This window comes from Dama dama, chromosome 15, assembly GCF_033118175.1.
Source record: "Dama dama isolate Ldn47 chromosome 15, ASM3311817v1, whole genome shotgun sequence".
NCBI classification, from domain to species: Eukaryota; Metazoa; Chordata; class Mammalia; order Artiodactyla; family Cervidae; genus Dama; species Dama dama.
Window position 1 is genome coordinate 95520732 of NC_083695.1, and position 26928 is coordinate 95547659.

Here is a 26928-nt window from a genome sequence, read left to right on the forward strand (position 1 = left end):
ATGGCAGGGCTGCCTGGGCTGATGAGGCTAGAGCTCCAGGGCCTTCGTTCAACAAACTCTCCCAAGGCTCCAGCCCTAATTCCTACCGGTGACTTTGTATTCTTTTCCTTAAAGTGCAGACTAAGTTTGTATAAATTTCACAGTCCAAAACACCTGGTCTGCCCCTGCTTACCACCTTCAATACTGAAAGGTAAATGTTGCCAAGAAAAAAGAATGAAAAACCATCCTTTTCAAAGCCACTTAGAAAGATTTTACCCAAATCTACATCTCCTAAACTGCACCTAATAACTAGGTATTCAGACCTTAAGCTTTTAAGTTTCTCAGAATTCTAACTGGAAGCACATTTACATGGATTCAACAAATATAATTGTAAAAAATGTGGCCACAAACTACAGGGAGTTTTAGAGACCCACACAATATTTTGAGATTCCTGATGCAGTTTTTTTGAAGATGTTGTTGTTCAGTCGCTAAGTCATGTCTGTTTGCGTCCCATGGATGGCAGCAAGCCAAGTTTCCCTGTCCTTCACTGTTTCTTGGAGTTTGTGCAAACTCATGTCCATTGAATTGGTGACGCCAAACAACCATCTCATCCTCTGTCACCTCTCATCCTCCTGCACTCAATCGTTCCCAGCATCAGGGAATCCTTTCCAATGAGATGGCTCTTTGCTTAGGTGGCCAAAGTATTGGAGCTTCAGCTGCAACATCAGTCCTTCCAATGAATATTCAGGGTTGATTTCCTTTGGGATGGACTAGTTTGATCTCCTTGCAGTCCAAGGGACTCTCAAGAGTTCTCTCCAGCAGCACAGTTCAAAAGCATCACTTCCTCCATGCTCAGCTGTCTTTATGATCCAACTCTCACATCCATACATGACTATCGGAAAAATCTTAGCTTTGACTAGATGGACTTTTGTTGGCAAAGTGATGTCTCTGCTTTCTAATATGCTATCTTTGTTTGTCACAGCTTTCCTCCCAAGGAGCAGATATCTTTTAATTTCATGGCTGCCGTCACTGTCCACAGTGATTTTGGAGCCACCCCCCCCCCCCAAAATAAAATCAGTTACTGTTTCTACTTTCTCCCCATCTATTTGATATGAAGTGATGGGACAAGGTGCCATGACCTTAGTTTTTTGAATGTTGAGCTTTAAGCCAGCTTTTTCACTCTCCTCTTTCACCCTCATTGAGAGGCTCTTTAGTTTCTCTTTGCTTTCTGTAATTAGAGTGGTATCATCTGCTTATCTTAGGTTGTGGCTATCTTTCCCGGCAATCTTGATTCCAACTTGTGATTCATCCAGCCCAGCGTTTCTCATGATGTACTCTGCATATAAGTTAAACAAGCAGGTTGACAATATACAGCCTTGACGTACTCCTTCCCCAATTTTGAACCAGTCCATTGTTCCATGTCTGATTCCAACTGTTGCCTCTTGACCTGCACACAGATTTCTCAGGAAACAGGTAAGGTCTAGTTCTTTTCTTGGCTTTCAGACCGCAAGCGTATGTAATCTGAGAAAACAACGTGTCTTCTAACAGGCATTTCTTATCATACAGCTCTAGAGATAAGTGGTTCTGGGCCAGTGAGCTGACCAGTCTTCCCAGGCACCTCTAAATCATGCTAACAAACCATCCCCACTAGCAAACTGCGAATGGAACGTGCTTTTCTAAGCCCTTTGATGGACAGCTAGCAGACGCCACCATCCCTGTCAGCGTTAGAGGGGAGGGGTTAGGAGCGTCCGCGGGGATGGGAAGCGAGAGTGCCTGCGACCACTCCTCCATTAGGTGTTGCACCCAAAGTTCAAGGCCATGAAGGTGAGAGAGAATTTTAAAAGCAAAATTAATGCACTCGGGGATGGAAAGGGAGAAACAGATCCTTTTCCTGATCAACACGTCTGCAGTTCTGCAAGGCAGTCTTGCATCCTTTAAAGCAAGTGAGAAACTTTGATGACTTAGATTAAGACATCTATACGAAGTCTCAGAAATTATGATGAAGAAATGATGCTCAATTGCCTATGGAGTATTCATGGACAGTGAAAACTTGAAAAGAGTTTCCTTTGGCGTATTTACGTTAAGTAAACTCTGACTCATCATTCAGATTTTTAAATATTCATTAAAGATGACAGTTGCTAGTTTATACTATGATGAAGAAATCTGTATTAAAAGATTGTCACAGGAGAACACAAAACCATGTTACAATAGTGTATCAAGTATGGCAACACATCAATACATTAGCAATGTCCGCAAGCATATATGAACTGGAGCTGAGGATGACTTTTTTCTTCCGTCTATATTTTGATAGTTTCCAATTTTTTTACACCTAACAAATATGAAGCATTCTTAAGCTGGGGAAAATGGAATGTATTAAAAATAGGCCACTTTTGCATATAAACACCATATGTTCCCACCTTTTAAATATTTTAGTTATCGGAAAAATGGATGCTTTGACTATTTTTATAAGGTCACAGATTCATGAGCATTAATTAAATTTCTTTGAAATAATACCTTGACACCTTATTAAGCGGTCATGCTAAAATATACTCACAAAGAGATCTTCAAGATTGTCACAAACAAATAATAAATAAGTAAATAAACCTTCCCACGCTGCCCTGTCCCACTCGGGGACTCCAATTACACAGAAACTGAGCATTTGAGATGGGCTGAATGTAAAAGACGCACTCGATGTCAAAGACAATAAGAAACAAATTAATGTGACCATCTCATTAATACTTTTATACTGATCATCGATTACATGTTGAAATGATAGTGTTCTAAATATACTGGGATAGATAAAATAAATTGCTAAAATCAATTTTACATTTTACATATGCTACTGGAGATCAGTGGAGAAATAACTCCAGAAAGAATGAAGAGAATGAGCCAAAGCAAAAACAACATCCAGTTGTGGATGTGACTGGTGATGGAAGTAAAGTCTGATGCTATAAAGAGTAATATTGCATAGGAAATGGGAATCTTAGGTCCACGAATCAAGGCAAATTGGAAGTGGTCAAACAGGAGATGGCAAGAGTGAACATCAACATATTAGGAATCAGCGAACTAAAATAGACTGGAATGGGTGAATTTAACTCGGATGACCATTGTATCTACTACTGTGAGCAGGAATCCCTTAGAAGAAATGGAGTAGCCATCATAGTCAACAAGAGAGTCTAAAATGCAGTACTTGGATGTAATTTCAAAAAAGAGAGAATGATCTGTTTGTTTCCAAGGAAAACCGTTCAGTATCACAGTAATCCAAGTCTATGCCCCAACCAGTAATGCTGAATAAGCTGAAACTCATGGTTCTATGAAGACCTACAAGACCTTTTAGAACTAACACCCAAAAAAGATGTCATTTTCATTATAGGGGACAGGAATGCAAAAGTAGGAAGTCAAGAAACACCTGGAATAACAGGCAAATTTGGCCTTGGAGTACGGAATGAAGCAGGGCAAAGGCTAATAGAGTTTTGCCAAGAGAACGCATTGGTCATAGAAAACACCCTCTTCCAACAACACAAGAGAAGACTCTACACATTGACATCACCAAATGGCCAACACTGAAATCAGACTGATTATATTCTTTGCAGCATAAGATGGAAAAGCTCCATACAGTCAGCAAAAACAAGACCAAGAGCTGACTGTGGCTCAAGTCATGAACTCCTTATTGCCAAATTCAGACTTAAATTGAAGAAAGTAGGGAAAACCACTAGACCATTCAGGTATGACCTAAATCAAATCTCTTACAATTATACAGTATAAGTGAGCAGTAGATTCAAGGGATTAGATCTGATAGACAGAGAGCCTGATGAACTATGGAAGGAGGTTCGTGACATTGTACAGGAGGCAGGGATCAAGACCATCCCCAAGAAAAAGGAATGCAAAAAGGCAAAATGGTTGTTTGAGGAGGCCTTACAAATAGCTGTGAAGAGAAATGAAAGTCAAAGGAGAAAAGGAAAGCTATACCCACTTAAATGCAGTTTCAAAGAACAGCAAGAAGAGATAAGAAAGCCTTCCTCAGTGACCCATGCAAAGAAATAAAGGAAAGCAGTAGGATGGGAAAGATGAGAGATCTCTTAAAGAAAATTAGAGATATCAAGGATACATATCATGCAAAGATGGGCTCAATAAAGGACAGAAATGTTATGGACCTAACAGAAGCAGAAGATATGAAGAAGAGGTGGCAACAATACACAGAAGAACTATACAAAAAAGATCTTCACGACCCAGATAACCACGATGGTGTGATCACTCACCTAGAGCCAGACATCCTGGAATCTGAAGTCAAGTGGGCCTTAGGAAGCATCACTACAAACAAAGGTAGTGGAGGTGATGGAATTCCAGCTGAGCTATTTCAAATCCTGAAAGATGATGCTGTGAAAGTGCTGCACTCAATATGCCTGCAAATTTGGAAAACTCAGCAGTGACCAGAGAACTGGAAAAGATCAGTTTTCCCAAAGAAAGGCAATGCCAAAGAATGCTTAAATTAGCACACAATTGCACTCATCTCACATGCTAGTAAAGTAATGCTCAAAATTCTCCAAGCAAAGCTTCAACAGTATGTGAACCGTGAACTTCCAGATGTTCAAGCTGGATTTGGAAAAGGCAGAGGAACCAGAGATCAAATTGCCAACATCCATCAGGTCATCAAAAAAACAAGAGAGTTCTAGAAAAACATCTATTTGTGCTTTATTGACTATGCCAAAGGCTTTGACTGTGTGGATCACAACAAAATTCTGAAAGAGATGGGAATACCAGACCACCTGACCTGCCTCTTGAGAAATATGTATGCAGGCCAAGAAGCAACAGTTAGAAGTGGACATGGAACAACAGACTGGTTCAAAACTGGGAAAGGAGTACGTCAAGTTTGCATATTGTCACCCTGCTTATTTAACTTAAATGCAGAGTACATCATGTGAAATGCAGGGCTTGATGACTCACAAGCTGGAACCAAGATTGCTGGGAGAAGTATCAACAACCTCAGATATGCAGATGACACCACCCTTATGGCAGAAAGCAAAGAGGAACTAAAGAGCCTCTTGATGAAGGTGAAAGAAGAGAGTGAAAACATTGGCTAAAACTCAACATTCAAAAAACTAAAGTCATGGCATCTGGCCCCACCACTTCATCGCAAATACATGGGGAAAAAGTGAAAACAGCAACAGATTCCATTTTCTTGGGCTACAAAATAACTGAGGGTGGTGACTGCAGCCACAATATTAAAGGACACTTGCTCCTTGGAAGAAAAGCTATGACAAACCTAGACAGCATATTAAAAAGCAGAGACATTACTTTGCCAACAAAGGTCCATCTAGTCAAAGCTATGGTTTTCCAATAGCCATGTATGGATGTGAGAGTTGGACTATAAAGAAAGCTGAGTGTCAAACAATTGATGGTTTTGAACTGTGGTGTTGGAGAAGACTCTTGAGAGTCCCTTGGACTGCAAGGAGATCCAACCAGTCATTCCTAAAGGAAATCAGTCCTGAATATTCATTGGAAGGACTGATGCTGAAGCTGAAACTCCAATACTTTGGCCACCGGATGCAAAGAACTGACTTCTTGGAAAAGACCCTGATGCTGGGGAAGATTGAAGGCAGGAGGAAAAGGGGATGACAGAGGATCAGATGGTTGGATGGCATCACTGACTCTATGGACACGAGTGTGAGCAAGCTGTGGGAGTTGGTGATGGACAGGGAGGCCTGGCATGCTGTAGTCCATGGCGTCGCAAAGAGTTGGATACAACTGAGCGACTGAACTGAACTGAGTGAATTTTACATCTTGTTATACTTTTTAAAGAAAAGTGAGCACTGAAGAACTGCTGCTTTTGAACTGTGTTGTTGGAGAAGACTCTTGAGAGTCCCTTGGACTGCAAGGAGATCCAACCAGTCAATCCTAAAGGAAATCAGTCCTGAATATTCTTTGGAAGGACTGATGCTGAAACTCCAATACTTCGGCCACCTGATGCAAAGAACTGATTCATTGGAAATGACCCTGATGCTGGGAAAGATTGAAGGTGGGAGGGGAAGGGGACAACAGAGGATGAGATGGTTGGAAGGCATCACTGACTCTATGGACATGAGTTTGAGTAGGCCCCAGAAGTTGGTGATAGATAGAGAAGCCTGGCGTGCTGCAATCCATGGAGTCACAAAGAGTCAGTGGACATGACTGAGTGACCAAACTGAACTGAAATGATACTTTTAAAAATATGAGTATCAGAAATTTTTAGTTCCCATCTGTGATTCTTACTGCATTTCCAATGGAGAAGACTGCTTTAGAATGGGTACTGGCATCTAGCAGCTTCCAGTGACAGGAAAGTAAGGTAATAATCATGCTTCATTTAGAAACACACAGTTAACATACAACCTGGCCCTCCCTTCGTTATTTGTTAATGGCATCTCAGCACTGATACCATGATTCAGTATCATATCTGTTACTTACACTCTCGTGTTTCAACAAACTGACTTTATGAAATGTCACCCATAAATTCAAGGGAAAAAATGATCACCAGGACATAAATTCCTAGTTCTTTAAAATGATATGAGTCACATTGATAAGCACAAATCTCATTTAGTTTTTTCATTATCTTGGCCATCTCTCAATTTCAGTTGATGTCTGAATAATTTACCACTTGATCTGGGGGCACAGCCAATTTTCATACCAGTGGGGCCTTGAAGTAAAGTCTAGAAAAGATAAAGTGACCACGCTTGATTACTGCCAAGAAGGCACCTGCCTCCATCCCCTCTGGAGACGCATCATGCAGGGCACGTCTCTGCAGAGCACTGAGGATGGAGCTGGCATCAGAGATGCGCTGAGGACGTCAGCCATTTGTGTGGATCACTAACATCCCAACGATAATGCAGCGAACTCTTGAAATAACTGCACTTTACAGGTGAGAAGGCTGAGGCACAGAGAGACTCAATAAACCTCCGAAAGCCACACCGCTGGGGAGTGCTTCCAGGCAAGAACAGTGGAGAAGGCCATGGCAACCCACTTGAGTATTATTGCCTGGAGAATCCCATGGACAGAGGAGCCTGGCGGGCTGCAATCCATGGGGTTGCAAAGAGTCAGACACGACTGAGTGACTAAATAAAACAACAAAAGGACTCATTAGAAGATGGCTTTGGATTAATGATTCTCACATGCAAGTGTTCTTCTGATTTCTCCCAGATGGCATAATCTACCATACTTTTGCATTCTCTCCCATCAATTTCTCAGCAGCCAGAGGAAGGTGTGACTACATTAGCTGGCTGGAGGACAGATCCCAAGCTGGGCAGTGCAGGCCTGAGGTGTCCGTGAGCGTATCCTCTTCCCTCTAAGAGTCAAATGCCTTTTTATCTTCTACCGAAATATCTGATGTCCATGATAGGAAAGCAGTGTGTCTCCCCCAACTTTCTAAGTAAAATTGGGAGCCTGAAAGATGATCTGCTTATCCCCTTTCCTCCAGAAATCACTGGGCTCGGGCCCCCAGTTTGAGAGCTGAGGCAGAGAGACAGCGGTGATGCCACGGTTTGATCTCCTAGTAAGTCGCGCTGATTCTCGACTAGGCGCGGCCAGGCTGTTTCCGTTTACCCCTCCACGCCCACCCCATCACCTCCATCCGGACGCACAGTCTTGGGTGAAGGCAGACCAGACGGTCCAGGATGGCTGCTCTGTGTGGACACCAGTGGTCACGGACGGTCAGTGCTCGCCTGCGCTGGACCCTGAGGCTCCTCGGGGCAGCTCCAAGGAAGAAACGAAAGACCTCTTCCTGAGGTTCTTCCAGACGTCTGATCCTGCAGCTACAAGGTGGAGAACTCCTCCTTCCCAGACTCGTTGTTGCTGCTCAGTCGCTCAGCTGTGTCCGGCTCTTGGCAACCCCGTGGACTGCAGCCCACCTGGCTTCCCTGTCCTCCACCATCTTCCGGAGTTTGCTCAAACTCGTGTCTGTTGAGTCGGTGATGCCATCCAACCATCTCATCCTCTGTCGGCCCTTTCTCCTTTTCCCGTCACTCTTTTCCAGCATCAGGGTCCCCAGAAATAATGAGTGGTTAAAAACCAATCAAGCTTTGTGTTGATATGGGGCTCTTTCTTTGTGGAACAGATGGATGTGACTCCATTATGGTTCCATCAGAGTGATGCAGCCAATGGGAGGCTCAAGCAGCATGCAATATTCTCGTTTTCAACAGCACAAAGAAGAAAGGAGCTTTTTCATGCATTTTATGGCATTCTGTATTACATAAGTAATACATGCTCACTGCAAATGGGAAATGAAAGAAACTACATCACTGGAAATAAAGTGGCCCCTCATCCCAACATCCAGAAATAACCATTACATTTTCTGATGCTTCCTTCCATCTTTTATCAGTGTGTGTGTGAATGAGTATGTGTGAGCAGCACTCTCAAACCGGCATCATCTGGCTCATAGAGGTTGCAATCCACTTCTAAAAATTACTAAAACAAAACGAAAACTTCTTTTGTCTGATTAGTCTTCTAAAGCACTTCTACTAATAGTTGAAGAATGCCCACTTTTATTGATACATGGTAATTGACTTAACCAGTTATTTAGTCATGGACAGTTGTGGTTTTTTTTTCCTTTTGTTGTTATAAATTATGAGGTGCTGAATCACTGTGACTACATATTTGTTCTTTATTTAACTTGCCGTAGGAGAATCACTGAGTGAAATTATATTAGTTAAAAAAAACTTTCTTGGAGTACAGCTGATTTACAATGCTGTGTTAGTTTCAGGTGCATTCAGGAAGATCCCCTGGAGGAGGACATGGCAACTCACTCCAGTATTCTTGCCTGGAGAATCCCATGAATAGAGGAGCCTGGCGGGCTGCAGTCCATAGGGTCACAGAGTGTTGGACACGACTGAAGTGACTCAGTATGCACATACAGTAAAGTGAATCAGTTATAGACACACACGGATCTATTCTGGGCTTCCCAGGTTGCTCAGTGGTAAAGAATCTGCCTGCTAAGCAGGAGACATGGGCTCAATCCCTGGGTTGGGAAGATTCCATGGAGAAGGGAAATACAACTCATTCCAGAATTCTGGCCTGGAGAATTCCACAGTTTGTATAGTCCATGGGGTCACAAAGAGTCGGACATGACTGAGTTTCACATCCAGAATTCTTGCCTGGGAAATCCCACGGACAGAGGAGCCTGGAGGACTACAATCCATGGGGTCACAAAAGAGTCGGACACAATTTAGCGACTAAACAGCAACAATATCCGCTCTTTCAGATTCTTTTCCCAAATAGGTCGTTATAAAGTGTTGAACAGAGTTCCCTGTGCTACGCGTACATGCGAGTGTGTGTGCTAAGTTGCTTCAGCCGTGACTCTTTGTGACCCCGTGGACTGTAGCCTACCAGGCTCCTCTGTCCATGGGATTGTCCAGGCGAGAATACTGAAGTGGGTTGCCATGCCATCCTCCAAGGGATCTTTCAACCCAGGGATTGAACCCACGTCTCTTATGTCTCCTGCATTGGCAAGTGGGTTCTTGACCTCTAGCGCCAGCTGGGAAGCCCCTGAACTAAGCAACAGGTCCTCACTATTTATTTTATCTTTAGGAGTGTGCGTATGTTGATCCCAGTCTCCCAATTTATCTCCCCCCGCCCCATTTATCCCCTGGTAACCATAAGTTTGCATTCCATGTCTCTGACTCCACATCTGCTTTGTAAAGAAGTTAATCTGTACCCTTTTCTTAGACTCTGCATGTAAGCAACATCGTATGATATCTGTCTCTCTGTGCCGGCATACTTCACTCAGTGAAACAGTCTCTAGGTCTACCCATGTTGCTGCAAATGGTATTATTTTGTTTCTTTTAATGGCTGAGTGATAGTTCACTGTATTTATGCACTGTATCTTTTCTTTGCATTCCTCTGTTGATGGACATTTAGGTTTCTTCCATGTCCTGGCTACTGTAAATAATACTGCAATGAACATTGGGGTGCATGTTTCTGTTTGAATTATGGTTTGCTCTGGATTTATGTCCAGGAGTGGGATTGTTGGGTCAGAGGTAGTTCTCTTTTTAGTTCTTTAAGGACCCTCCCTTCTGTTCTCCATAGAAGCTGGACCTTTACCTTCCCACCCAACAGTGTAGGAAGGTTCCCTCTTCTCCACATGCCTTGTTTATAGATTTTGACCAGTGTGAGGTGATACCTCAATGTAGTTTTGATTTGCATTTCTCTAAAAATTAGTGATGTTTAGCATCTTTTCATGTGCTTTTTAGCCATCTGTAGGTCTTCTTTAGAAAAATGTTTATTTAGATCTTCTGCCAGGTTTTGATTGGCTTATTTTTTATATTGAAGTGCATGACCTATTGGTATATTTTGGAGACTAATCCCATGTCAGCTGTTTTGTTTGCAAATATTTGCTCCCATTCTGAGGGTTGTCTTTTTGCTTAATTTATGGTTTCCTTTGCTGTGCAAAAGTTCTTAAGTTTAATTAGATTCCATTTGTTTAGATTTGTTTTTATTTTCATTACTCTAGGAAGGGTATCAGAAAAGATGTTGCTGTGATTTGTGTTCAAGAGTTCTGTCTATGTTTTAAACTAAGGATTTTAGAGTGTCCAACCTTACATTTAAATATTAAATCAGAAAGAGAAATCAAGGAAACAATCCCACTTACCAGTGCAACAAAAAGAATAACATACCTCGGAATAAAGCTGCCTAAGGAGGCTCTGTTCTTTCTCAAGATTGTTTTGGCTATGTGGAGTCTTCTGCGTTTCTGTACAAATTTTAAAATTTCTTGTTTTAGCTCTGTGAAAAATGCCACTGGTGATTTGGCAGAGATTGCACTGAATCTGTAGATTTCCACGGGTAGGATGGTCATCTGAACAATATTGATTCTTCCAACCAAGAGCACGGCATACCTTTCCACCTGCTTGTGTCATCTTCAGTTTCTTTCATCAGCATCTTACAGCTTTTGGAGTATGGTCTTTTCCTCTTCTTAATTCAGTCGCTCAGTCATGTCTGATTCTCTGTGACCCCGTGGACTGCCGCATGCCAGGACCCCCGTATCACCAACTCCCGGAGCTTGCTCAAACTCATGTCCGTCTAGTCAGTGATGCCATCCAACCATCTCATCTTCTGCTGTCCCCTTCTCCTCCTGCCTTCAATCTTTCCCAGCATCAGGGTCTTTTCTGATGAGTCAATTCTTCACATCAGGTGGCCAAAGTATTAGAGTTTCAACTTCAGCATCTGTCCTTCCAATGAATATTCAGGACTGATTTCTTTTAGGATGGACTGGTTTGATCTCCTTGTTGCCAAAGAGATTCTCAAGAGTCTTCTCCCGAACCACAGTTCAAAAATATCAATTTCTGGGCACTCAACCTTCTTTATGGTCCAACTCTCACGTCTGTATGTGATTACTGGAAAAACCATAGCTTTGACTAGATGGACCTCTGTTGGCAAAGTAATGTCTCTGCTTTTTAATATGCTGTCTAGGTTTGTCTTAGCTTTTCTTCCAAGCAGCAAGTGCTCTTTAATATTGTGGCTGCAGTCACCATCCTCAGTGATTTTGGAGACCAAGAAAATGATCTGTCACTGTTTCCACGTTTTCCCCATGTATTTGCCCTGAATTGGTGGGACCAGACGCCATAACTTGAATAGTTTTTTGAATGTTGAGTTTTAAGCCAACGTTTCACACTCTTCTTTTACCTTCATCAAGAGGCTCTTTAGTTCCTCTTTGCTTTCTGCCATAAGGGTGGTGTCATCTGCATATCTGAGGTTGTTGATATTTCTCCCAGTAACCTTGATTCCAGTTTGTGAGTTATCCAGCCCAACATTTCGCATGATGTACTCTGCATTTAAGTTAAATAAGCAGGGTGACAATATGCAACCTTGACATATTCCTTTCCCAATTTTGAACCAGTCCATTGTTCCGTGTCCAGTTCTTACTGTTGCTTCTTGACCTGCATACATGTTTCTCAGGAGGCAGATAATGTGGTCTGGTATTCCCATCTCTTTAAGAATTTTCCACTGTTTGCTGTGATCCAAACAGTCAAAGGCTGTAGCATAGTCAATGAAGCAGAAATAGATATTATTTTCTGAAATTCCCTTGCTTTTTCTATGATCCAATGGATGTTGGCAATTTGATCTCTGGTTTCTCCGCCTCTTCTAAATCCAGCTTGAACATCTGGAAGTTCTTGCTTCACAAACTGTTAAAGTCTTACTTGCAGGATTGTGAGCATAATTTTGCTAGCATGTGAAATGAATGCAATTGTATGGTAATTTGAACATTCTTTGGCATTGCCTTTCTTTGGGATTGGAATGAAAACTGATCTTTTCCAGTCTTGTGGCCCCTGCTGAGTTTTCCAAGTTTGTTGGCATATTGAGTGCAGCACTTTGACAGCATCAACATTTAGGATTTGAAATAGCTGAGCTAGAATTGTAGTAATGTTTCCTAAGGCCCACTTGACTTCACACTTCAGGATGTCTGGCTCTAGGTCAGTGACCATCACTGAAAGTTGAGGGGCCACAAATATTAAGACACAAAGTGGGCACAATGTTTCCCCAGGTCCTTAAGACTGTCTATACACTTCTTCTGTGTGTTTTTGCCTGCTCGTCTTAATCTCTTCTGCTTCTGTTAGGTCCATACCATTTCTGTCCTTTATTGTGCCCATCTTTGCATGAAATGTTCCCTTAGTACCTCCAATTTTCTTGAAGAGATCTCTGGTGTTTCCCATTCTATTGTGGGTTTTTTTTTTTTTCTATTTCCTTGCATTGTCCACTTAAGAAGCCTTCTCATCTCTTCTTGCTATTCTCTGCTCATGACTCCACCAAAATAATTCTTCATTTATGATACCATGTTTTATTTTGTCAAGTATTTTAATTTTGTTTTTTTTTTTATATATTTTCCATTACTATGATGAGATTCTCTATTTTTCATCCATGTTGCCATCCTTTTCCATTAGACTCATAAATAGATGAATCATAGTTATTTCAAACTTCCTGACTGATAGTTTTAAAATATGTCGTCTTAGGATCTGGTTGTACTGATTATCTTGTCTGTTGACCATTATTTTCATTTTCTGCGTTGTGTGTCTTATAAGTTTTTTGTTCAAAGCCAGACGTCACATATTTTCACAGGTGGCGCTAGTGGTAAAGAATCTACCAGCAATGCAGGAGAGACGCGGGTTTGATCCCTGGATTGGAAAGATCCCCTGGAGGAGGGCATGGGAACCCACTCCAGTATTCTTGCCTGGAGAATCCCATGGACAGTGAAGCCTGGCGGGCCATAGTCCATGGGGTCATGAAGAATTGGACATGACTGAGTGAATTAGCATGCAGATGTCATGAAAAGAACAGCAGAGAATGAAGTGAATAGGATTTACTCCTGGAAATGAGCATGCCTTTCCTTCTGCCGAGGTGTTAGTGAACGAGGTGGGTCAGGGTCATCGGGTGTTGACCTGGTTTGAACTTTTTGGCCACAATTGCCTTCCATGCCCACAGGCCCTTTACCAATGTCTTTTTCTTAGAAAGTTCCGGGGTGTCTAAGTCTTAATATTTGTGCCTCCTCGACTTTCAGCGATCCCCATTCTCCTATACCACGGTAAAAGGCCACTCTCCAAGCCCGCCCTGCACCAGTGGTAGATGGCTGCTGCTTTTACTGATATTTGTAAGGTTGGCTATGGGGCCGGACTCCTTGGCCTGGGTCAGTCTTGGGTAACCTTGTTATCAGCTTCCAATGCAGAGAGTTTCCTAGTGTTTCAGCTTCTTTTATTCTATTTGAGGGATTTTGAAATACTTTGCATCCTCACATTTCTCACTTCTCCTCTTCCCAATTTTACTAACATAATTTGAGGTTATGTATTCAGATTGTAGTTATTTTTCTCAGCTTTAGTTTGGGGAGAAAAAACTTCTCAGAATTTTCCACTCACTTCTTAACTAAATTAACAAATATTTACATATATTCTAAATGATTGAAAAAAATTGTTGACAATTACAGATATTCTGGAACCTGTCATCACCCCATTTTTAGCTGCTGCTTTAGATTAATTTGTCAGTTGAGGAAACCGAAGAGAAAACAATAAATTTTTATGATATAAAGTTTTCCCAAATTTTTCATACTCTATAAAAAATTCTAAAGGGATAGTGTTGTCATGATTTGAAAATTAGAGGAAACAGAGTTAAATCTGTTTTTTTTCCTCAATCTTACTGTTAATTGCTTGAGAAAATAGAATCAGTAGGAACAGATTCCAAATCACCATATAAAACACAAATAAACAAAATCAAACAAAACATACAAGGCACAGCAAAATAATAAAAGCAGACTAAAATAAAGGAATAACAAAAGACCGTGAGAAACAGGAATAATAACATGACAGAAAAAATACCAAAATAGGAAGTCAAATATAAGTATGCTGAAGAATAATATAAGTATCCACCTTTAAAAAGCAAAAGTAGAAACTGTACCTTTAAACAACAGGCTTAAACTTAAAACAATTGCGACTGATTCGAATGGCTGTATGGCAGAAAACACAATATTTTAAAAGCAACTTTCCTCCAATTAAAAAATAAATTAAAAAGATAAGGAAAACACTGATGAGAAAGACAAAATGTAAATGTGGAATGACAGCAACATTAACGTGAGACGTAGAGCTTGAGCGAGAACATTAGAAGAGAAAGCGATCCGTCGGTGGTTCGAGGATGCCTCTTCTCGCTTACGCGTATAGATGACTTCCTGTTGGGCATTTACTTCTTTGATCACTAACGTTTCCCCCTCCTAAGTCTCTAAGGTTTTCCCCACCAGGAGATCCCACCGCATACTCGACACTGATCTGAAGCCGTGTCTGCGTCTGTGTTCCTAGATGGAGGGGCTCCCCATTCACAGACTTCAACAAGACACTGTGAGCCAGGTACACGGTTCTGCCACATTAATACATCTGCTGCATTATATTCATTTTTTAAGGAGTTCAAATCAATATTGATGTGCCGTTTGCTTTCTGTCTCACACATCACCTTGTCATGATCCCACCTCTGTTTACTGTCATAGCTAAGCGTGCTGAAGAATCCTTTCATATCATCTTCTGTCACCTGAATCCAAACCATCTTTCCATGCGACTTCATGCCTCTGCCAGCTCCCTGCTGATTTTTCTTTTATTGCTTTGCTGTACCATTCTTTTCTTCTTATTAAGCTAAACCAAGCACTGATTTATACAAAATGCTTACAAGTTCCAGTGCAGCAGCCTTTTCCCAGATCTGTCTTCCTTCTGTATGTTTTGAGTAAATGCATCTTTCATGAAGCGGAGTAGTTTCCGGGGCTCCACCACATCTCCCATTTTCTCTCCCTCTCTCCAGTCTTCTTTGAAAGTCACAGTCAGTATTTTTTTCCCCAGCAAGATATTGGTAGAATCAGGCTCTTTGATCTCAAGCCGAAGGGCAATGCGGTACAGACAACTTGCAGACAAACTCCAGTCTCCAGCAAACTATCGCGTCCTGTGTCTTTACTGCACAGGAGCTGAGTCTATCATTCTCCGGCTTGATACGCTGAGTCTGAGTTGGTGTATTTCTGAATGGCTCAAAAGACTCTGAAGTCCTTATTTTTAGACGTGAAGAGCAGAGACTCCTCGGAAAGGATCATTTCCATGCTGGTCCTGCTCCCATCTCCCGCTGTGATAAACCTCACACCCTCAGAAGCGATGCAAGTCCATTCCTCCCTGGGATAAAGAGGGTCCCAGTGCTGCATGGGAGAAGGGAGATGGAGACAAAGGGATGAGGCCGCCCCCACAAGCACAGAGACTGTCAAAGAGGAGGGCATGCCTGTGCCAGCCCCGGGCAACCTCGTCCCCCCTGCATCGACCTCTGAGGCCTAGAGCGCTTCTCAATGCCATCCGTTCACACCGTGATGAGCGATAATCCCTTAAAAAGCCACTAAGTCATTCAGTGGAGCCTTTAGCTTCCGGTACAGTTGGAGCGCTGTGTGCGTTTGTACGCTGGCATTTATGTTTCAGTAAGGACGTGCTGCCTTCTCTTTGCCCTGCTTCCTGAAGATGGATTCACACTTGCCTGGAGAACCCGCGGCTCCAGAGCCAAGGAAGGATGCAAAATCCCGACACCCTGGAGAGGGCCCAGGACTCAGCAGGTCCCGCCCAATACTAGGACTCCTCTTAAAAGAAGAGGCCCCGAGCTGGGGCGACTGCCCCCACGCCACCGCTCCCCTCCCGAGGCTTGTCACCTGGTGAAACATTTCCTGGGGTTTGCGTGACTCTGCCTGCCCCACTCTGATGCTGCCTCTCCCGCCCCAGTCAAGCGCTCTGGGTCAAGCGCTCTGGTCTTCGTTGTGTTTCAGGCACATCGATGTCCCGCCCCTCCCGCAGAGGCCTTCCCTGCTCATCTCCTGAGACCCTCCGCTCACGTCTGCAGACAGCCCGCAGGACCACAGTGCTGAGTGGCCATCTACCGACCGCACAGGCCCTGGGAGACCCTGAGCTGTGAGGGCGCCCTGCAGCGTCCACGTCCACATCGCCGACGGGAGAGGAGGCGCCTCCGATGAGCGCAGACGGGAACACGACTGACCTCCACGCTATGCTTCTCAGGGGCCAACAGGCTCTCTTCAGGTCTGCGTCTAACAGCAAATCACCACCTTCATTCTCAACACATCAGTCTAGCATACACCTAAAAACGAACTCCTTCAAAACACGTATTCAGTTTTAGAGGGTTTACCCCCAATTCATTCAACTTGCGCTAATAAAGACCCTGTGGTGCTGCGGTTCCTCCTTGGCCAACCATAGGCCAGCGGAACGTGGCATCAACAGGGCTCTCAGAGGTCACAGCATCCCTGCCCAACCCAGCCTCCAACTCGCTCCAACAAACCACGTGCTCATTCAGACAAAGCCACTGCCGAGTGCCATAGCATTTGAGCTCACGGTACATACTGATCAGTACACAGAGGTGCCATCTATCCAGGAGAGGGAAATGCACTGGGCCTGCCAGCCCCGTTTAAAACAGGCAGTTCTGACTCTCTCTCCTGATTCTCCCTGGAGCTCTCATAGCACTTCTTTGATGAATTTAAGGGGCATTAATAAAATATATCTATGATCTGAAGGCCATTTACTCTGAACATAACTTATAAGACAGATCAACTTAAGGTATCACTTATATAATATATCCATACATTAATTACATATTAATATACTATATATAATATGATATACCTGCCTCCTGAGAAATCTGTATGCAGGTCAAGAAGCAATAGTTAGAACCAGACATGGAACAACAGACTGGTTCCAAATTGGGAAAGGAGCATGTCAAGGCTGTATATTGTCACCCTGCTTATATGCAGAGTACATCACGTGAAACACTGTGATGGATGAAGCACAAGCTGGAATCAAGATTGCCAGGAGAAATATCAATCACCTCAGATATGCAGATGACACCATCCTTATGGCAGAAAGTGAAGAAGAACTAAAGAGCCTCTTGATGAAAGTGAAAGAGGAGAGTGAAAAAAATTGTGTTAAAACCCAACAGTCAGAAAACTAAGATCATGGCATCCAGTCCCATCACTTCATCACAAACAGATGGGAAACAGTGTAAACAATGAGAGACTTTTCTTGGTCTACAAAATCACTGCAGATGGTGACTGCAGTCATGAAATTAAAAGACGCTTTCTCCTTGGAAAAAAAGTTATGACCAACCTAGATGGCATATTAAAAAGCAGAGACATTACTTTGCCAACAAAGGTCCATCTAGTCAAAGCTATGGTTTTTCCAGTAGTCATGTATGGATGTGAGAGTTGGACTATAAAGAAAGCTGTGCACCAAAATATTCATGCTTTTGAACTGTGGTGTTGAGAAGACTCTTGAAAGCCCCTTGGGCTGCAAGGAGATCCAACGAGTCCATCCTAAAGGAAATCAGTCCTGAATATTCATTGGAAGGACTGATGCTGAAGCTGAAACTCCAATCCTTTGGCCACCTGATGTGAAGAACTGACTCATTGGAAACAACCCTGATGCTGGGAAAGATTGAAGGAGGGAGGAGAAGGGGACAACAGAGGATGAGATGCTTGGATGTCATCACTGACTGGATGGACATGAGTTTGAGCAAACTCTGGGAATTGGTGATGGACAGGGAGGCCTGGCATGCTGCAGTCCATGGGGTTGCAAAGAGTTGGACATGATTGAGTGACTGAACTGAACTGATATTTATAAATGTATAAATTTATCTAACATAGAACAAAATAATACTTAAATTTATCAATTTATATCAAGTATAAAATTTAAAACAGTAACTTTCAATAACATATCTGAAAATTTACATGTAAAATGTTTTAATGAGTCTATCTGAAATTTTCTCACAAATTACAGCAAAATTGAAACAATGTATCTTTTAACTACCTTCCAACTTTACTTGTTCCCCTCTCTAAGTTCTCAGTCAAGCAGTCCGTAACATAGAAACAACCCCCTAAATGTATTCTTTGTGGCTTCCTGGGTAACTCAAATGGTAAAGAATCTGCCTGCAGTACAGGGGACCTAAGTTTGATCCCTGGGTCAGGAAGAGCCCCTGGAGAAGGGCATGGCAACCCACTCTAGTATTTTTGCCTAGAGAATCCCATGGACAGAAATACATTCTTTGAACTTAGGGTCATTTAACACATACTTTCCAGATTACTAATTTCTAAGAATTATGAAACGTATCAAAAAATCAAAACTTCCTTGTATCAGTTCAGAAACTTCCATCTCAAAATAAAAGCTTTGACTTAGTAAAATAGCTCTGATGACAGATTCCCCAAAAGATATGTAAGCCATATTACAGTCTTATGGTTCATAATTCCAAGAAACAGTCCAAGAATCCAAGGAAGGGACCTGACAAGTGGAAGATGAGGTGGACAGTTACTCTACAATCGACCATGTTAGTAAGAAATGATTATTTTATTTCAACCTTTAATATAGCTTAGTCAAAAAAGTCAAGGGCTTCCAGGTAGTGCTAGTGGTAAAGAAGCTGCCTGCCAATGCAGGAGAGGCAGGTTTGATCCCTGGGTCAGGAAGATCCCTTGGAGGAGGAAATGGCAACCCACTCCAGTATTACTGCCTGGGAAATTCCATGGGCTCAGGAGCCTGCTGGGCTACATGGGGTGACATGACTCCATGTCACCATAAGTCCATGGGGTGACAAAGAGCCGGACGTGATTGTATGACTGAGCACACATCACAGAATGTCAGAAGGTAAAATTTACACGGCTTTGCTTCAAGTATGAAATATGTGCCACAAAATGGCAAAAGTAAAAATACCCATGATAGAAAAGCTATGATAATTTGCCAGAAGCTTCTTCAACTAAGTAGATATTTAGCATTCCCACAGGATGGGTTTTCTAAGAAAATCAGGTAGAATGCAAATGTCAGTATGATATTCAGGAGTGAAGCGACAGGAGGAAAGGTCACTCAAGGCTTTTGTTCGAACAATGAGCTAATTTCACTATTTTTTAAACTATACGTGCTGATGCCTTTGGTGACAGCATTGACCATGCGCTAGGAAAGTAACATATTCTACTTCCATGCCCCAAAGGGCCATCTAAAGCCCTGGGACACTTGTATGTTACATGCTCTCTGATCCTCTCTTGTCATCATTCACTTAGAAAGGCCATGTGACCACCTCAGTGTAAAATAAATGTATGCACGTATGATGCTTGCTCAGACATTAGTAACTCAGTGACAGATGATGACAAGGACAGAGGCACGTTTCAGTCAAGAATCACAGCTTCAGCCTGTGAAAACACACAAATGCAGTAAGGCCCCTACCCAGGACCCTTCAGCTGCGAACTTTCAAAGATGTGAATGTGAGCGTGCATGTGTCCAATCAGATGAGTCAGCTCCTGTGTCTGGCGCACACGTCACACGCACGCTTTCCTGTGTCTGGCGCACACGTCACACGCACGCTTTCCTGTGTCTGGCGCACACGTCACACGCACGCTTTCCTGTGTCTGGCGCACACGTCACACGCACGCTTCCCTGTGTCTGGCGCACACGTCACACTCACGCACCCTCTCCACGTGGCCGGGCTTTTGTGGACTTCACTGCATAGCGCTGCGTACAGGGCAGTAGGACAATGTCTTTCTTTCAAGCCCAGGAGGCCCAGAAGCAACAATAAAAGCAGCGGTGAGGCAACTGGAACTGCTGTACTTTTCGATGTACTGTACTGTAAGATTAAAGATGTGTTCTTTACTTTTGCTGTTTGTTTTTTTAATGTATGATTTGTGTGAATATACTATAAACCTATTACAGCACAGTACTATATAGCCCATTGTGTTAGCTGGGTACCTAGGCTAAATTTGTTGGACTTATGAACAAATTGGACTTATGAATGCACTCTCGGAACTGAACTTGCTCATATGTAGGGGACCTACTGGAGTTGGGTGTTCTTTCTGACTTATTGATAAATAGCACCCAGAGCAAATTAGACTCATAAGGCAGATAAAGAGGGAGGAAAACAAATATGTCTCCCAAACCAGCAATGAACTATCCACAGGTACATGTCTTTATTACTAAATTTTAGAGCTACACACTGCGACAGTCTTGGTAGGTAGGAAATTACAAGGAAGATAATGAAATTCTGAAGTCATAAAATATCCTATAATGGAAGGTGTTGCAAGATAATTGTGGCATGGGTAACATTTGCTTTTGTAATATGATCATATGTTAAGGTGATTTTTAAAATCAACTTAAAAATTCATAAGATGATTTTATTCTCTTGTTACTATATAGGTTTATTATATCATCTTTCAACCGGAGATTATTTCATGGGAGTCTGTTCCAGGACAAATGTTCTCTCAGGTCACTAGACTCCAAAGATAGAACCGAATCCATCTCCCAAGCAGCACACTTTCATAGACCTTCGCCAGTATCAACCCCCTACTGCCCCCCCACCCAAATCTTACATGTGTCTGTATCCTGTGGACCACAGAGCCGTGAACCTTTTCCTACCTAAGAAACACTTTTAAAAAGAGTTGCCTGATCAATTGGAGCCCCTCCTAAGAGCTATCAGCAAAGGATTTGGTCCCATTCTAAAAACAGAGCACCAAAAACGTGATTCTGTACAAATTGTTTCAACCATCACTTCACCTTAAAACAGATTCCATTCTCCAAAAGCACAGTGAATAAGCAAACCCAAACTCAATTTCTTTATGAAGAGGAATCCTGACCACAGAAAAGGGATTATATTTTACTGGAAGAATTATGTCATTAAAATGACAAAGATAGTTTTCATACCTAGAACTAGTCTGTAGCTAAACCGAGCAAGCAAGCAGAAAACCAATCACACGTTGTCACTGACATCTGGGCACCAACCTGGTGGGGGCTGAGGCGCTAACACCACTGTGGGCAGAGGCCTGGAGGCAGGGGCTGGTCTGGACAGAGACACGGCCACTTGGTTTGTCCATAGCTGAGGCTTTTGGTGCCCATGAAACAACCTTGATTCCTCAGGATACACCCACGTTGAGTCCAGAGCAAAGGAATTATTTACAAAGATCTGTCCAAAGAGAAAGCAAGCATAACATGTAAGACCGCACACAAAATAAAAGCTGAAGACTGTACAATACTTATCCTGTCTAATACTGAATCCTGAAGATTCTATGGGTGGGAAAAGCACTCTAGATGCTTGGGGTTCTGATATCAATCACCTTCGAGGCCTGGTCTCCAGCTATTCACTTGGCTATTCATTCCAGCAGCCAGTTAGCAGATGAGAGAGTCTCCCCACTGAAGTAAGCAGCATGTGGGGAACAGGTCACTGTACCACTTTCCCTTGGTTTTCAAGTAAACAAAGTGTGGCCAGTATATTTTAATTCAAAAGTCAAGACAAACCATTAGAAAGATGACTACTCAAAGGAATAGTGGCAAGAAAATGCTTTTAAAATGTATTTTTGAGTTATATGACGTTTACTGCTAGATTCTGATCAATGGGTAGAATTTAAAAACTGAAAAATTCAGAAGGTAGATTCTGATTCAGAAGTAGAACTTTTCTATTTTTCTATGAAATCCAAATATTTTACGCTAAAACAAAATCCCCCACCATCACCATCTACTGGTGCTTTTGAACAGGCCAGTCTTACTCTGAAAAGGTTCCTCTCTAGACCTAATGGTGGATCCACTGCAATAAGAAACCAGAAATACACCATGATTTCTGTTATGGGAATACCCAACAACTTAGTAATGAGTAGCCCATCTGTCCAATCAAACTACTTGCATTTTTACCTTACAATTAGGGATCCTTTTGTCTATCCAGCTTTTCCCAACAGGAAGTGCAAGAGCGGATGTGCAGACATGTGGGAAAATGGGCACCAGTTCCACAGAGGAAGTGGGGGACAGTCCAATCGATGGGGAATGACCACCAAACAGCCACTGGAACCCAAGGAAAGAGAAGGGCATGCTCATTAGCCTGTATCAATCAACTCTACTTCATACCAAAAGATGCTGGGGTAGCTGCTTTAAAAGGGAACTTTAAAATGCATGTGTTTGGCTATGAGAAAAATTTCCTCTTTCCAGTCCCTAAACCCCACAAATATTCAAAAATTCTAAAAATTTATAAAAGTTTCTGTATCAGAATCATCACAATGCATTAACAACGCTGCATTCTTTAACATTAGGCAAGAACTTCTGAAGCACAAAATCACGAGAACATGGTAAGAAACGAATTTCTGTCCTGAGAACAAGAGAAACCACAGTGGAAAGGTGAAACGCTGGGTATTCCTTTTATAATTCTTGAATTCTTTTCATAAGCAAGCAGAGAGCTATATTTTATTATATCCTTTTCCATACAACATCTCATATTAATTATACTCATCACCTTAAAAATAGGGACTAGAAATATTTTCAAAATAAGAGGTTAAGATTCAAAGTTTTCCAAGGTCCACAAATGCAAATAGATTCCAAAGCAAAGAAAATGTAAGTGAGATTATCACATAACTAAAAATCCCAGTGCAGAGAATAAGACAGCAAACGTTGAAAGGGGGCAGACAGTTTAGGAGACAGTCTCTCTAATTAAATTAACTGAATCTTTATCAGTGGAGAATAGGTTCATTGTTCAATGATATGGAATGCTTCAATATGTATTTGTTTTAAAATCATAAAAGCATTTTTGAATTTCCTGTTATGTGAAAATGTTCTTCTAGGATAAATACTGTTATTTAACAGAAAATATGCAGCACAAAATATTTTAAAGATTAATATTGTTTGGGAGAGGTTTTGTGTTTTAAATTTACACAAGAAAAAAAAAATGCAGTTTTCCATACGGGAAAAAAAAAATTGTAGTTCCTTGACATTATATACCTCTAGTGGTAGCACTTGGATATGACAACCCCTTCAAAATAGCAAAAAAAAAAAAAAAAAGGGAAAGAAAGAGAAAGAAAAGGAAAAACTACCAATAATTACTAAAAAAAATAATTAAAAAATACAATATGAACATGAACTGCATCACACATCAAAACACCATATCCAGTACCACATATGTGATGTATCATTATATCCAAAGACCAATTTAAGAAGAGTTAACCACATCTTTTAGAAAGGCTTACAATATAATATTGGAATTAAATTAATGATGTGTATTCTGTCATCCACTCATTTGAATATGCTATTGATGACTGGAATCATTGGAATAAAATACATGCTATTCCCTGATTTAAATCCATCTGCATAGTTAGATGGCACACAATGGGTCTTGCCAAAACCAGCTTGCACTACTCCGTTGCACCATTAATCAAAGGTACAGTCACTTTCTCTTTTTAATTCCAGGTGTGCAACGCCAAACTCCTCTAAAGTGCAATATCACACTAGCTAATCTAGTGGACTCGGGAAGACCCAGGGTGGGAGTGGAGATCACCCAGTAGCATTTCTCAGTATTAAAGCCAGGGTTTTCCTGCAGGCTTCCACTGGTTTGAATTTTCTTAAACATTGTCCTGAGTCTATTTTCAAATGAAAAAAAAAAAAAAAACAAAAACCACTAGATCAGAATCAGAAATAGCTATTGATTCCCAGCTTGCTTTTCAAGCCTGGCAGAGGCTGTAAAAGTATTAACTTCTATCCGCTAAGTCGGCCACAGTCCGCAGCAGCAGCGCTGGGCTTTCGAGGCGCCGACTTCAGCACCGCGCTCTGGACAGCGACCCCGGCCGGGGCCAAAGTTGGGGCGGGCAGTCCCGACTCTGGTTTTGGGGCGCGGGTCTCCAAACTGCCCAGCGAGAGACCGGGAAGAAAGACTTGCAAAAGCTGCCAGAGGCGGAACGGGACGTCGGAGCGTGAACTTTGTTGCCCATGCATGGCTGCCAGGCTGCGCCCTGATGGGCTGGGGGCCCGAGGACCACCGCGGGAGGGGGGAGCGCGCGCCACGGGGCCGGGGCCGCCGGAGTCGGGGCCAGGGCGGCGCCAGGAGCAAGGGAACGCCGGCCACCCCGAGCCCGGGGCAGGGGCCGGGGACGCGTTACCTGCCCGTGGAGCACGGGGTAGCGGTGCGCGGCGGCGGCGGCGGCGTGGTCTGGCGCAGAGGGCAGCGGCGGCAGCGGCAGCAGGGTCTCGCCGGGAGCTTGCCAGGCGGGCAGCCCCGGGAGCAGCGGGCCGGCGGGGGGCTGCGCCGAGGCGAGCAGCACGGGCGGGGCCGCGACCCCCGCGCCCAGCCGGAACAGCCCGGCCGAGCCGGGCACCATCCAAACCCAGGGCGGCGGCGGCGGCGGCGGGTCTGCATTCATCGGCCAGAGGAGAGGCTGCCGCCGGCGGGGCTGGTGCTGCAGCTGCCGCCGCCGCCGCTGGAGCCTGGCGCCCACCAGCATCCTACATCCCCGCGCGGGCGGCGGCGGCGGGGGCGGCGGGCGCCCGAGGTGCGGGCCGGCGGCGGCGCGGGCTCCGGAGCCAACTCACTTGGTTCCGCGGCGCGGCCGCTCGCTCCGCCCCTGCCCCGCGCGGGGAGCCCCTCCTCCCGCCCGCCGCCCTCCTCTCCGAGCGCGGCCGCCCAGCACCGCCGCCGCCCCCCAGGCCCCGGGCCGGGCTCTCAGTGTCCCCAGATCCCGGGCTCCGGCCGGCGCGCGCCCCTGGGCCCCCGCGGCCGGCGGCGGGGGAGGGGGATAGGGAGCGGGCGGGGGCGCGGGGCGCTGAGGGCGCGCCTGGCCGGGATCCCGCGGATCGCGCCCCGGGCTCAGATGTGGTCACAGGAGGCCTCCGGCTCTCGCGGACGGAGCGCACGCCGGGGAAGGCGCGCACGGCCCGGCCCGGAGCCGGGGTCCAGCAGCAGCAGCAGCGAGCGGAGGCCAAGGTGGAGGCGCTGGAGCCTGGCACGTCCCGCCGCCGGGCGGGGCTGGGGGCGCTGGCGCGGACCGCTCTCTGCCTGGCTTTATCCGGGTCAACCGCGGAGGGCCCCGAGGGGACGCTGGCTGCAGCCTCCGACGCCAAGCGGGCACCAATTGCCACCGGGGACGGGTAGATGACCCTCTCACTCTGGAGAATCTGCCAAACCCTTTCCCAGGCCCCCAGCGGGCCCTCCGCCCAGCGGCCCCTACGCCGCGCCTCAGCACCCAGGTGCTGCTCTCCGGGCAGGTCGCCTCCGGGCCTTTGCACAGGACGTCCGGTGGTGGCTGGGACTGCCCGTTGTGAGCGGACCCTGGGCTGTACTGGGTCCAGAATTGTGCGGCTCCTTTCCCCACCGCACGCGGCCTCCGCAGTGCTGCCCTGCGCTGCCTGGGGCCAAGGACCACCACCCCTCCTGCGGGGACCCTCGCTCGGCCTGCACTGTGGAGCCTGGCTTGGCGCTGGCATACGCAGTCGCCGCCAGGCGGCGCGCGCCCCTGCTGACCTCGGTCCTGCTGCAGACCCGGGTCCCGCGCCGTCTCTCCCTGAGATGCCGGCCGAGACCCAGCCCAGCTCCGGGCAGCTCGCGCAGATAGCTGGATGGAGACTTCCATGTGCTAACGAACTCCTTAGGGCGCCGGAGAAACCTCGGCTCAGCCACAGCGCAAGCCCAGTGCTTCTCAGGAGCATTTGGTGAAGGGCCTTCCTGACGCCTGAAGAAGGAAGGTTTTATGAAATGTGCTTTTCAGAGCTGGCATGAAGAGTCTACCCTGACCTGAGCAGGAGCGCATGCACCCACCCAGGTACACCCACGGACACACCTGAGACTCTCCAAACACCAGCAGTCCTCCCCTCCAGGCGGGTGCCCAGACCTCCCTCCTGAGATAAGCTGACCGTGCAGAGTGCTTTCCATCTGCTTCCAGGGTGGTTTCCTCATTCTCCTAATTTGCTTAATTTCCTCCTGGCCCGGCAGGATTTCTTTTCCATCAGGGCATATGCTAATTTACATAGCTGGCATCTCCATGTTTTCCTCCACGCGAACCATTTTTCAATTATCAAGTTTATCTCTTTCTTTGATGAAAAGGGGCTGGCAAGATTTTGTTTTTTCTCAGCTACCATCAGAAAGCTCTGCAGATTCGGAGCCTGTTACTCTTCAGTGTCAGCCTTTAATTCATGCACGCCCCTGGTAGGTGTCTTGATCTTGGTGCCCACAGCCAGGCTAAGGGATTGGGGCCAACAATTTGGGGCAGGCCAATGTGGACCCCTTGAAGGGTCCTGTTTGAACAGGAGATATTCACCCCTTCTCCACAGTTTGGAGGCTGGCAGTGCCCAGATTGTGTGCTGCTCCCAGAAAAAGGGAAAACCATGTGCACAGACTCCACGCTTCCGGGAAGCAGGCGTTAGCCGTGATCTGGGGGTGCTTCAGATCTGGGGGGAGTGCCACTCATTCCCATGCAGCCCTGTCCTTGGAGTGGTTCTGCTAAAGTCAGCTTTTGTCAACTGGTGATATTTATTCCCCCCCTGGCTTTTTGGTGCCCTGGGCACAGGATGCCTTGGGCAGCTGCTCGGCTCTGAACAAGAGCTGGGAAATCACAACTATGTTCACTCAAAGATCCTCAAAGTAGCCCAGACTCCTCTGCTGCTTCCTGCCATGGGCTTGACTATATTCATTTATCACAGCGCTCAAGCCCCTTTCCCTCCA

The 26928-nt window shown here is 44.7% G+C and overlaps 1 protein-coding gene across 1 annotated transcript in view; it reads right to left on the reverse strand.

Moving 5' to 3' along the window:
• Positions 1–24715, reverse strand: part of TCERG1L (transcription elongation regulator 1 like) — a 197146-nt gene extending 172431 nt beyond the window's left edge. Inside the window, exons 1-3 of the mRNA XM_061163193.1 lie at positions 24374–24715; positions 22149–22295; positions 21246–21426 (exon numbers count right to left, since the gene is read on the reverse strand). Coding sequence (XP_061019176.1) covers positions 21246–21426; positions 22149–22295; positions 24374–24715 — 670 coding nt within the window. The remainder of the gene's footprint in view (positions 1–21245; positions 21427–22148; positions 22296–24373) is intronic.
• Between the last annotated feature and the right edge of the window lie 2213 nt (positions 24716–26928).